Source organism: Plutella xylostella, chromosome Z, assembly GCF_932276165.1.
Source record: "Plutella xylostella chromosome Z, ilPluXylo3.1, whole genome shotgun sequence".
Lineage (NCBI taxonomy): Eukaryota > Metazoa > Arthropoda > Insecta > Lepidoptera > Plutellidae > Plutella > Plutella xylostella.
This window is the reverse complement of record NC_064012.1, coordinates 15,304,487-15,317,136: the sequence shown is the minus strand read 5'-3', so window position 1 is coordinate 15,317,136 and position 12,650 is coordinate 15,304,487. Positions and strand designations below refer to the sequence as shown.

Genomic DNA, 12,650 nt, shown 5'->3' with positions numbered 1-12,650 from the left:
ATTGTGGATAAATAAACTCGAGTTTACGCTCTGCTAATACACCCTAAAGCGTTTTGGCAATAATTAAAACTCGTGCGATTAGCGCCATTGTTGTTTCAGTGTTGCCAGATCTGACGCACGTGCTTTGAGAGCAATCGACCGACATTATGTTTATCATTAAGATGCGTCCAATTGCTGGATAATGTGAAAAGAACAAGTATTATAATATTAAAGGGAAAATAATGATAATGTCGTCCTAGCCCAATATACCACGGCAGCCAATCTCAATGAGATCAGCTATCTATACGCAGGAGTAGATCACAGTGCCGAAGCACTCTCTGTTTCATCACTCTCATCACTGGGTTACAGTTACAGGTAAAACAAGCAAACAAAACATGTTGATTGTAAAACATTTGTATTCTATTCATTTCACCATGTGTAAGTGATCTCACTGCACGTTGCGGTAGTTCTTGCCGACGTACCGCGCGGTGGCGCCCAGCTCCTCCTCGAGGCGCAGCAGCTGGTTGTACCTCGCCAGGCGCTCCCGCCGCGGCGCCCCGGCCGCCAGCAGCGTGGCGCCCAGCCCCACCGCCGCGTCCGCCGCCCCCGCGCCCTCCGCCGCGCCCCCGCGGTCCGCCAGCGCCAGCGCCAGCCGCCCCGCCCGCGCCGCGCCCGCCGCCGCCAGCGCCTCCGTCACCGACGCCACCTGGCCCAGCCGCAGCGCCACCGCCCCGCACGCGCGCTTGTCCGCCGCCATCGACACCCGCTTCGCCGTCGACTGCGTCAGCTCGCCGCCCACCACCAGCACGTCCCCGCGCGCCGACAGCGCCGCCCACGCCGCCCAGTCCTCGCTAGCGAACGGGTCGATCACGCACGCCACCCCGAACTCCTTGGCCAGGTCCCCGTAGATGGTCGCCAGGCGCTCCGCCTTCAAGTAGTCCTGCGGGTTCGAGTTGGGGTTCTTCGCGTCCAGGTCGTAGACGCCGTCCTTGTAGAAGTCCCCGGCGGCGGCGTGGATGGCCAGCTCCACCTTGCCGCGGTAGCCGCAGTGCTCCACGGCGGCCACCAGCAGCTGCAGCGGCTCGCGCGCCCCGCCCCCGCCCCCGCCCTCGCCCCCGCCCGCGCCCTCGCCCCCGGCCGGCGCGCCCATGCCGCCGCACTCGCTGGTCCACGTGGCGTCCTTGCCGTGCCGCTCCTCCAGCACGCTCCGCACGTGCTCGTAGATCTCGCAGCCCATCTGCAGCGCCTGCGCGAAGGAGGTGGCGCCCGTGGGCATGACCATGTACTCCTGGAAGGGCAGGCGGTTGGAGGACGCGCAGCCGCCGACCAGCACGGTGAGCAGCGGCACGGGCAGCTGCGGCGCCGCGCCCGCCAGCGTGGCCACGTGGCGGTACAGCGGCAGGCCCAGCTTGGCGGCGCCGGCCTGCAGCACCGCCAGGGACACCGCCAGGATGGCGTTGGCGCCGAGCCGGCCCTTGTTGTCGCTGCCGTCGAGGGCTATTAGAAACTCGTCGATCTCTTTCTGCATGGTGACCTCGAGGTTCATCTTGAGCAGCTCGGGCGCGATGATGGTGTTGACGTTTTTGACGGCGCCGGCGACGGAGCGACCGTTGTAGCGCGCGGGGTCGCCGTCGCGCAGCGCCAGGGGCTCCCCCTTGCGGGGGGGGCCGGAGGGGCCGGGGGGTGCGGCGGCGCGGAACAGGCCCAGCTCCGTCACCAGGTCCACCTCCACCGTCGGGCAACCGGACGAGTCCAGCACTTGCCGCGCCAGTAATAACTTTATTGGCATTTTATTCAAGGTTTACGAGATGTTAAGAGGTTTATACACGAGGTATTAAGTTGTAATTTGGGATTACTTATTGTTGTTACATATATTGTTGTGACACGTGTCAGAAAAATCATGGAGATAATTATTATCTATGACTAGAGTTGGAAATAACTGCTGGTTTTGAACAACATGTTGTATCGTTGTGTTAAAATAAACTAACGGTTAATTTAATAGTTAAGTTAATTTTCCGTTTAGTTGTTTTTTGCTTCTCTGTGTGTGAGTAAGTTTTCGTTAAATTAATATTATTTTGTCTATGGCTCTACTGTTGCGTGTTTTTATTGGTCTGTCGTAACATCGTATCATTATTATACTAATATAGATTCTTGTAATGCATATTAACACATACACTGAGTCATTATCTTAAACAAAACAGTAAAATCTTTATTTACTTACATTTTCTACCTTTGAAAGCCCAAAACTGTTTAAATGTTTCTCACCTTTATGGCTATATGGAGTTAGTTAAATATATAAGAATAATCATTATATCACATTATGTATTGATTGCATTTTCATTCACTGTTACTTTAATACGAAAATGATGTAAATTATCTAATTATTACACTCATTTAAATTTGAAAGCAAACTTTTCAAAATGTAAACATGTCAAAATTTGCCACAGATACACAATTTCACACATTATGCCACAGAACAGAAAAGGAAATGTAATGACATAATAGAAAACACAAATATAACGAATCAAAAATATTTTTTTCTTTTTCACCCTCAGAATAGTAATGCTCTATCATTTGTTTCAGTGACAATTTTTAAAAGAAAATATTGTAGTTAGTATGAACATTCTATGGTTTGAATAAAAAAAGAGGTCTGGTTTTAAGGCGCCGACACACTAGCGGACGCGGCTTACGGACACGGCTGTCAGCCGCGTCCGCTAGTGTGTCGGCGCCATCAAACTTGGTAATAAAATATTTTTTTCAGTAGAATACGACGAATAAGTACATAATACCTACCCATTCAGTAATTAAAAACATAAATTTTGTCTTCTTATTTTACAAATTCTAAAGCGCAATAAAGATAAAATAAACACAAAACCTAATATTTTGTCTATGACAACAATGTCGGAAACGTTCATGTAGCTTTAAAAAAACTTCGATATCGATACGTTCATTCATGTCAAAACAACAGTTCAAAAAAAAACTAAAGGTGCAAACTTCCTGTCGTTTTTTATCACAGGCAATTATGATTCTTCTTTGTGACAAAATAGAGCTCATATTAGTTGATATAGGTGTTCCGTTGTTTACGACTTCGTTAATTGTAGGGTTACGCACAAAAACGAGTCTTCACAAATAACAATACAGTTCATTTTCAAAAATAATTTTGAAATCATTTCGTTGTTTTTTGTGTCATAGACAAAAATGTATCTTAGTAGCTGGTAAATAGAGTTTAGTTTCAAACATTTTCAAAATTAATTTGTAAATCGTGGTGTTGTTTTTTGTGTCATAGACAAAAATGAATCTTAATAAGTGATAATAAAGATCAGTTTTAAATATTTTTTAAAAATTAACTTTAAAGTCGTTTAGTTTATTTTAATAAACACAACTTTTGTTAATTCCTGACAACATGTCGTTTTTACAGTTGTAGTTTTTAACGACCATCTCTATCTATGACCAAAGAGACAAAGACTGCAATCATAGACTACAATACAAAATGTTATTTTTTTCTGTGGGCCACACTATACGTGGTCTCACCCAAGGTCGAACAGACAGAATTTCGTCTCTAACGAGAAGACCACAAATTTCTTTAGAGAAGTCCCTAACTAATTATGATCCATGACTACCTACAACTATCATTAGAACTACCGACTAGTACATAATATAGGACATTAGATTGTAAAAGCTGTGTTTCCCCGACCCATACCCCCATAGATCTCCTATACCTTGTAGGTATACTCTACGCTTATCATTACCTCTGCTACACAGTGGGCGTGGCCGTAATACCCCAAGACATCTCACAAGCACTCCACACTTCTCTAGCATTAATAAAACAATGTACAAATCCGCATTAAAGCCCGCGCACTGCACGCGTAGCACAGTATGGCGGTGACAAGATATAAATGACAGCTAGTTGCAACAAATTGTGTGATACCAGTTGTCCTCACAAACGCTAACATGGCCAACACGAAATAATCACTACAAGATGTGAGTTACAATTTTGACAGCGAGATTGGAAGATTTGTCTTATTTCCTAACATGGGTGTACCAATTTATCCACACATGTCTCAGTTTGACATTTGTTTAGGTAGCATTATATCACTCAAGTTCGAAGGTGGTGATAACATGTGACACAAATAATTATTTGTTTAGTTTTTGTTAATTTCATCCTTGCTCTACAAGAAGAGATGCAGGAAAGGAAAATTACTATAATACTTATAGGGAGGATGATCCGGGACTCTAATAACCCGTTGAAAATGCTTTAAAAACAACATTTGTCAAAACACACATCCTCTTTTTTATTTGACTAAAATTATACATTAAAGTAAATTACTTATATGTAGCGGTGTTAGCTCAGACGGGTAAGCGCCCGCCCCTCACGGAAGAAATGTGGATTCAAAACCTGTCGCTCACATGCGCTAAGAAGTTAGATAGATAGACATTAGTTTGTTTGGAAGCAACTCAGTGCATATGTTTGCCCTTAGGAACAAACCACTGATTTTCAGTTGTCTCCCATATACTTTAAGTTTGCCTATTCACGCCAAAGTATGTAGGTAATGAAGTGGCTAATTGAATAGTTTGAATGCTAAATGTGGAGTTCACGAAATGTAAATCATATACATTGAATAGGTCCGGCACACCGGGCAGTCAGCGACTGATGCTATGATGACTGATTGTCCTTTCACCACAGCGACAAACCCTAGTCAGGATTTATTATTTATCAACAACACACTAACTAAAATGAAGTGGCTAATTGAATAGTTTGAATGTTAAATGTGGAGTTCAAGAAATGTAAATCATAATATAAACTGTACATTTAATAAGTCCGGCACACCGGGCAGTCAGTGACTGATGCTAATCCTTTCTCCACAGCGACAAACCCTAGTCTGGCTTTATTATTTATCAACAACACACTAACTATAAAAAAATAAGTGGATATGCTAGCATGTACAACTAAATTAAATGGTTATTAAAATATAATATTTTCTTTAGGTAAGTAAAACATTTATTAAACTTTTAATTAATAAATTATAAAAAGTATACTGTTTCACACACCATAAAAGCATATTAGGTATTCTTAGTTATCAACTATCACAATAATCAGTCTGAACTTGGCTTATATCAGTCATCAAATAGGTATCATAGTATGTATGCCAAGTTTTTCAACTTTTTCAGTTCGGTGCCGCTCCAGTTCATTGTATCACCACAAGGTTGCTGATGTCATCTGACCATCTTCAGGTGGTTTCTGCCAACAAGAGCTCTCCAACCGTGTCTAGGCCATCATTTTCTGACCGGTTTTGACCATCTTCCGTCTTGCCTACGAGCCAATTTCAATGTTCTGTAACAAACAAAAATGTTTAATTAGATTTTAGTTATACTTATGAACTAAGATTATGACTCCTATTGTCATCTTCATCATCATAGCCCATCACGTCCTCACTGCTGGGGTACGGGTTTCCTTCCAATGAATGGCCTAGTTGACCAAGTACTGCCAAGTGAAAAAAGTTTTTTGAGTTGTTTTGTGTGCATGTGCCCAATTATAATAACATGTGACTGGTACTGGCACTTACCTACTGTTTTTTCCTTCCATTGATTATATAAATATTATTCAGTCAGGCCGTGGGACAAGCATCGTAGATCGTAGATGATATTCTGTTGCGCCCGTCAGAATCCTGCCCGAGCTTTTGTCTCAAGGCTTTCTAGCTCCTGGGGCCGGGTAAACGGTGGGTGGGTCATCAGTCAGGTGGCATGCTGTTTTGTTCTTCGTCTCATGGAGCCGGTGCATAGAAATCGTCTGCCGAAGAACTCCCAAGGAATCTGATCGTGCTTGGTCGGGAGCAAGCTCGGTCGTATATTATTTCATGTGACGATGTCCAAGAAACTCAAGAAAGTAGTTAATGAGCCAATATGAGTCCATAGGGTAGCGCAATGCAAAAATGCAATGGTAATATTACCAAAATATTTCACTCGAACGCACCAAACAGCGAAAATTTTCTTCAAATTTGACGTTTGGTGACATTTAAATTGTCAAAAAACCATAGACAATACAAACAAGAGCCACAAATGAGGGATTTTCAAAAAAAAGAACGAATGAAATACATATTTCCACAGAGCAGAAAAGTTTCAGTGTCACTGTGGCTTATATCCAATCACACAACTAAAATGAGTCCCATGTACACCCTATGCTAACATTTAAGACTGATATCAAAAAGTGAGTCAATTTAAACAGTCACTTCACATCTTGTCTTATTATGGCCATACTAGCCGTGCTGAACACGGTACGCCAACAAACGCACGTGCTTACAATCTCCTGCTTAATCCTGTATAATACATCGATAACGCTTTTTTTAATCATTGTAAAAAAGGGGACTCGAGTGCGCGGTTTATCAGCACCCTGTATTTTTATAGAGTTCCCTATCTACGATGATGGCGGTTTGATTAGGTCTGTATCTATTGTGGTGGTTGGAAAAAATGAATTGGAATATTATCTGCTGTTTTTTTATTATGCATATGTACCTACTATACATTGGTATTTATTATCGACTACGTAATCTGCACTAGGTATATAAAATGATGAACTAACATTACAATCACAAGTCGTCCATTCTAACAAGCTGAAAATGGTGACTAATTTACATTTGTACGTCTCAACAGTGTTCCAACTCGGAACCAAGAGCTTGGTCCACAATGTACACCAAAATGCGCAAATTAATTCAATTTAAGCACCTAAAAGCATTTATTCCCACACGAACCGCTCCCGCGGCCATTAGCGTCTCACGTTTACATTATATCGCATGTCATGAAAAGCGCACTCAATAGAAGTACAATAATGTTCATATTCTCTGTTAATAGTTTCATCACGCCCTCTCAACCTCGCCCCGTATCGTATCAACAAATTCTCTCCGCTGCGTCCGCAAATATAGGTGGAATTGTTGCAACCAGTGGTACAACTGCGTTGGATTGCTAAGTGATGAAATGATATGGGATGTTTGGAATATGTTTGTATGAATAACATAATATGTATATGAGCATAAAAATAATAGTTTGTAAATATTTCAGTTGTTTGAGTAATATTAAAAAAAGTTAAAAAAAAAAAAAAAAATTTACTAAATATCAAGTAAGTTTTGTCTTATTTTTACTCATCATAATGAATCAAAGCAAATTTTTATGAAGTCATTCCAATTATGAAAATAAAATAAAATAAAAATATTTTATTTTATTGTTAGAATCAAACAGATTGCTCTGGGGGTACCTTAATTAGGTATCTATCATACCTATGTTTTTTGTTGACTGTACACTTTAAAATGTTTGTGTATATGGGGTACTACACTGTCATTGCAGATGGAGCACTGCTGCAATAGTTCCACGTGCCGGGGAGTCCCCCTCGACTGTGCAAGGTGGTCGCCAATAGACCCTTTCTAATTGTGTCGTATGTTTGAACTTGCGATTAGGAGCAATTCTAAATGTATTTGTTATACATTTGCATTTTTATTTGTCAGCTGTGATTGTGGTGAATAAGATCGTAAAGGCTTGAACAGTAAGATATTGTCAGTAAAATACTTACTACGTAGTAAATAGATAGCTGGATATTTAAGCCGAGTCTAGCCTAGGTATTCTGGCTCCTTTAATTAGATTTGGTACTTATTAAATGTTGAACTCTAAATGTTGGATTCTCTGAACAGGGCATAGAACAACGCGGACTCGGGTGTAATAGGATGACAAACTTGAAAAAAAATATGTCAGCCGGTATAATGCAGTTTTACCAAAAAATTATATAAAATTATAAAAATAAATGAGGAACTAATGCAATTTGTCCCTATTTTCACAAGCGCTGTGAGAAAACCCCGTCAGGTGTTGCCTCTGACCCCATGATAGTGTCATCCCACGGGATGAGTCACGCTACCGTCACTCAGCGTGGGACCTGGCCGTTTTGTGAAATGTCCGAATGTGGATGTTGCATGCAACTTGCACCTGGGAGGGGGTTCGCGTGATGGTCTGTGGGATCGGCTGATTGTTTTGTCTTATCTGTGTTATTTGTGTGTGAAATTAAAATATGATTACAGCTGGTGTTTCAAGTTTTAACCTATTTCTAACTACCTACAGTAGTTGGAACTAAGATCAGGAAACAAGTATATTTTGAAGATGCAACCATTAGGTAACTTTATCACAAACAAGTGAGCCAGTACATAGCTACAGAGTCGCAGGTATTTTTTTAAATGAGTCTTTTAGTACCTAACCTACCTACATACTGAATTAGGGTAATGTACATTTCTATTAAGTACATGATACGTAGTTATTGAAATATTTTAACTTTATCCTACGCATGGACTTCAAGTAAAATGCTTCCAAATATAAATGGTAAGTAGAACTAAAGCGACATGATTAGCCATCAACTATCAACCTCAACACTATTAAAAACCACATGTCTCTTACACCCCACGTGTCCGCGCCGGGAAGGGAACCCGGTACCGCGGGACGCAAGGTGCGCTCGCCACCACTGTGCCATCGGGGTCGCGCCCTCGGACACGCTTCATTGACTCAGGTCAGTGCCGTGTTTTTTTTTTATTTGAATTTTTGAACCATCATTTTTGCTGTCTTTTTTTTTGTGTGCAGGGAAGTTTTAACTTCGCTTTAGTTAAAATGCAAATCAAAAAATATTATTCACATACACAACCTTTATTTTATTTGAACAAATGCGAGGTAGATATATTCTGTAGGCTACGCATTTATGATTTAAAGTAATTTAGTTATATTTAAGTACCTAACATTTACAAACGTATAAGACTGTATTGTGGTTATTAATTACGTGTGCTGCCATCTGGTATTTTTTTGCGTAAATAAGGAGAGGCGGTAGTAGAGTAGAGTAGTGCGCCGCGAATTTAATAAATTAACTACCCCCTTTTTAAGTCCGTAACCAAAGGTAATATTTGTATCCTATACCTAATACTTCGTATCTACATGTATTTACCGTACACTAGCACGGCCATGCCGTCGGCGTCGGATTAAACCGTAATCGATTATTTTCTTGTGTATAGCTAGGTACCTCGTTTCAGCTAAAATGATCGCTGTGACCTTCGATCATATATTACGATGGAAGGCTGTGACCATTGAGACCCGAGTCCGCTTTGTTCTATGGCTGTGACAGTTCATATGTTTTCCAAATTATGCATGAACCATACAAACACTATTGCAAATTCTGCTTCTATTCATTATAATGCGCCTCATATAATAAGTCACACAAAGTCATTAGATTTCATAATGGGATGTCTTAAAAACATAAGGAATTGTCTAAGCTGAAATGAAGAGTAATTGTCATTCAGTAATCCACTTTTTTGGGTTTAACCGAAGCTGTTTTTTTAGGTACAATGGTAATATGGGATCCATATTCGCCCTATCAATAGTTATTCTAAACTGACCTCTGATGATGACCTTCTTGTGTTCCTCCTTGTTCTGTGCCTTGCCCAGCCCGGGCAGCGACACCTCCGTGCCCGTGCGGTCGGCGCGGACCTGTCGTAGTTAATAATTTTATGTAAAACTCCTACCAGTCTGTGGAATTTCACCAAACGCTACACGTATTTAGTAGCCTGTCAAACGTCTGTCCGTTAGTACAAAATGTATTAAAAATTTGATTTAAATTCAATTTTAAATACGTTTAGCGTTTAGTAAATGTTACCACAAAAACATGAAACAGCGTTTACTTTCACTATGGTACAGAGGTACTCAATGCAGGGGGTAATAGTGTTTATCAAAGGGTGTAATCGCGTAAATCAATCGATTCACTTACTAATAAAGTAAGTTGAAACTTTTACTTTATTTTCATAAGGTTGTGTAAGTAAGTAGTAGCAATTCGCGCTAGCCTTGGTTCAAGTTAGTTATATGCTCAGATAATTACAAACAAATAACCACGTAAGCCGATATTGGCTGGATGAGGACAGCCTAGGGGTAGCACTCCTTGGGAGAGAGCTATGTTCAGCAGTTTATGATTATTGGCTGATGATGATGATGATGATGATGAGCAACGTAAGGAATTAGATTATTCACTTTCTTTCTTTGTAACAGAAGATACAAAAGGAAACCAGCTTGCTACGATATTCGTAGCAGGCTTTTGCTACAAGCTTGCTACGAGCTGCCGTAGCAACATCGTAGCTGGTTCGTAGCAAAATATGATCGTTATAAGTAACTTTTAGCTGTCCTGTTTCTGTTGATCTCAGATGTTTCCATAACGATTCCCGACGAACAGACAGGCTAAACGGTACTCAAAATAAATTCGCAAATAATTAACTGCAAAACTCACCAGTTCGCCCAAAAAGCTGATATACCCAATCGCCAGCTTCAAGGTATCCACCTTCGACAGTCTCTTCTCGTAAGGCAGCGTGGGTATGTGTGCCCGGAGTCCCTCGAAGGCGTCGTTGATGGACTGCATGCGCCGGCGCTCGCGCATGTTCGCTGCCTGCCGCTGCTGGATCTGCTGCTGGGGGCAGCGAGAGCGCCGCTTGTGCCGACGGTACTCGGATCTGCGGGGTTGGGCGGTGTTATCAATAAATATGAATAAAATGTTTTAAATACACTCACGGGCAATGAAAAGGTTCCACTGAGAAAAGCACCAAATTACTTCTAAACGGAAAAGGCTAGCATAATGCCGTTTTCTGCAACATTGAAGTACATTTATCAGAGCATCAGGATATTACCAACTAAAATCTATAATATTTTGTTCCTATTTTAAATTAAATCTTAGAAAAAATTGGGTTCGTTTGTTGTCGGAATTTTGTGAGTGGAACTTTTTCATTGCCCGACAGTGTAGTAAAGCCATTATTATTCACATCCACCGTCAACAGGGGACGTAGTTCGCTTGGCTGGTTCAGAAAGGCTACGCGGGGTCAATTAAGACGTGATAAAAGTTATACATCGGGCTCGCGTTGATACGATTGAAGCTACGTGATACAATTGAGAGCGATGCAAAACTTATGTCACGTCTTAAATGCGCCGCGTGCTAGCCCTTCAGATGTATATGTTTGAAAAAACACCTAGGTAGTTAGTAGCACCTTAAAAAATTCTCATGGACTTTTTGAGAAAACATAGACGCTTACATAGACGAGCCTGTTTTGATTTGAATATTTACTTGTATATGGGAGGTTTCCGCCAAAGAGAAAAGCCACAAGTCAATAGGCCTAGGAAATATAATAATACCTACTTATACCGTTTTCATTTAGAACTAATAACTGCTATAGGTCTTTTTCGTGTTTGCTATGAAGTTGATTTATAATCTTTTACTGCCAGTGGCCGCTACATGTAATATCAGATGTTTAAACTATGGATAAGTATAGTCTCTGTAGTACATTCTTAGTATACCTATTGAATTGAACATAAATAAAAAACAAGCAGCTGTGGTTTTTACACGGATTTGGTACATCAGTATGAAGATTATTATAACAAACAAAATGGTTAATAATCCGCATTGCAGTTTAAAATTAAAATTTAAAATAAGTTAACAAAACATAGATTTGAGGTAAGTACCTCTACACAAGTAATTAAATAAATCAAATAGAACATAATGCCAGGTACAAATTAAAAAGAACAATTAATAAAATCGCTGTGCAAAAAATAATTATACGAGAAGATAGCATAACTATGTACTCGTAGTAAGTTTAGCAATCGGACAAGTCTAGCTATCCTAATCCTAACTAATATTATAAATGCGAAAGTAACTGTGTCTGTCTGTCTGTTACGCTTTCACGCCAAAACTACTGAACGGATTTGAATGAAATTTGGTATACATACGGTCTAGACCCTGGGAAAGAACATAGGCTACTTTTTATCCCGGAATTTCCACAGGAAAACTTTTTAAGGCGAAGCGAAGCGCGCGGGAACAGCTAGTTGTCATATAAAAATCAAGAAGAAGCAATAGGAAACACCCAAAAACTGACCTCTTCCGTGGCGTCGAGTGGTTCTCCTGGTCACTAGCGTAGAGACTGCCATCAGACATCGACGAGTCATCGTACAGGAATATATCAGAGCTGCTTCCTGACGTAGGAGAAGCCCCCAGGCCCACAGGCACTGGGGCGCCGGCCTCGCTCGGCGGAGCCCTAGGGCCGCTGCCGCCAACCTCCATGTTGAACATCCTTCCACGGCAGTTTAGTTGTTGTAGTTATCACATGGTTTTTGTACTACTTTCACTTTTGTCATTCGAATTGTTTGAATTTGGTAGGCTTTGGGGGGTATTTTCACTGTATGGTGCGATGCGACTACGCCATGTTGATTTATTTTTTTGTATGATGATAATATTTTACGAATGTAGCTTTTAGTAGTTTTTTTATAGGATATAGGACTTGTATAGGAGTTGTTCCCTCTTTCGGTGAGTTCAGTTGAGTGATGATTGTGGTGGTTTTGTGAGGGCCGAGGGTTGCGGAGGCCCCGCCCCAACTGCAACGCCCCTTTCACATTTGCGCTGATATACTGATGGTGGAAAGAGAAGCTTTGTAAAGTTGTCATGAGTGTGAAAAGGATGGGGTAGTATCGGCAGTGATTTGAATCTGGTTCTTTTGTCACGGAGTTAAGATTGTTTTTTGAATGCGTTGGAGATTGTAGCAGATAGTATAACACCTTCCTTTTTTTTAAATGTTAAACTTTTTCTGGAGCATTGGGCCGCGATGAAGCTTTTGGTTGCAAAAATTTCAATA

General features: G+C 41.1%; 1 protein-coding gene and 1 long non-coding RNA gene across 2 annotated transcripts; both read right to left on the bottom strand.

Annotated features, from left to right (window-relative positions):
• Positions 1 to 377: 377 nt before the first annotated feature.
• On the bottom strand, positions 378 to 12,435 carry LOC105386062 (enolase). The gene is made up of 4 exons (XM_038121650.2): positions 11,898 to 12,435; positions 10,268 to 10,487; positions 9,392 to 9,480; positions 378 to 1,748 (listed from the first exon to the last, which is right to left on the bottom strand). Exons 1-4 carry the CDS (start codon positions 12,089 to 12,091, stop codon positions 428 to 430), a joined length of 1,824 nt encoding a protein of 607 aa, XP_037977578.2. The 5' UTR covers positions 12,092 to 12,435; the 3' UTR covers positions 378 to 427.
• On the bottom strand, positions 5,180 to 5,616 carry LOC125491189. The gene is made up of 2 exons (XR_007268169.1): positions 5,544 to 5,616; positions 5,180 to 5,311 (listed from the first exon to the last, which is right to left on the bottom strand). It is a non-coding gene; the product is annotated as an uncharacterized LOC125491189 (long non-coding RNA).
• Positions 12,436 to 12,650: the final 215 nt, after the last annotated feature.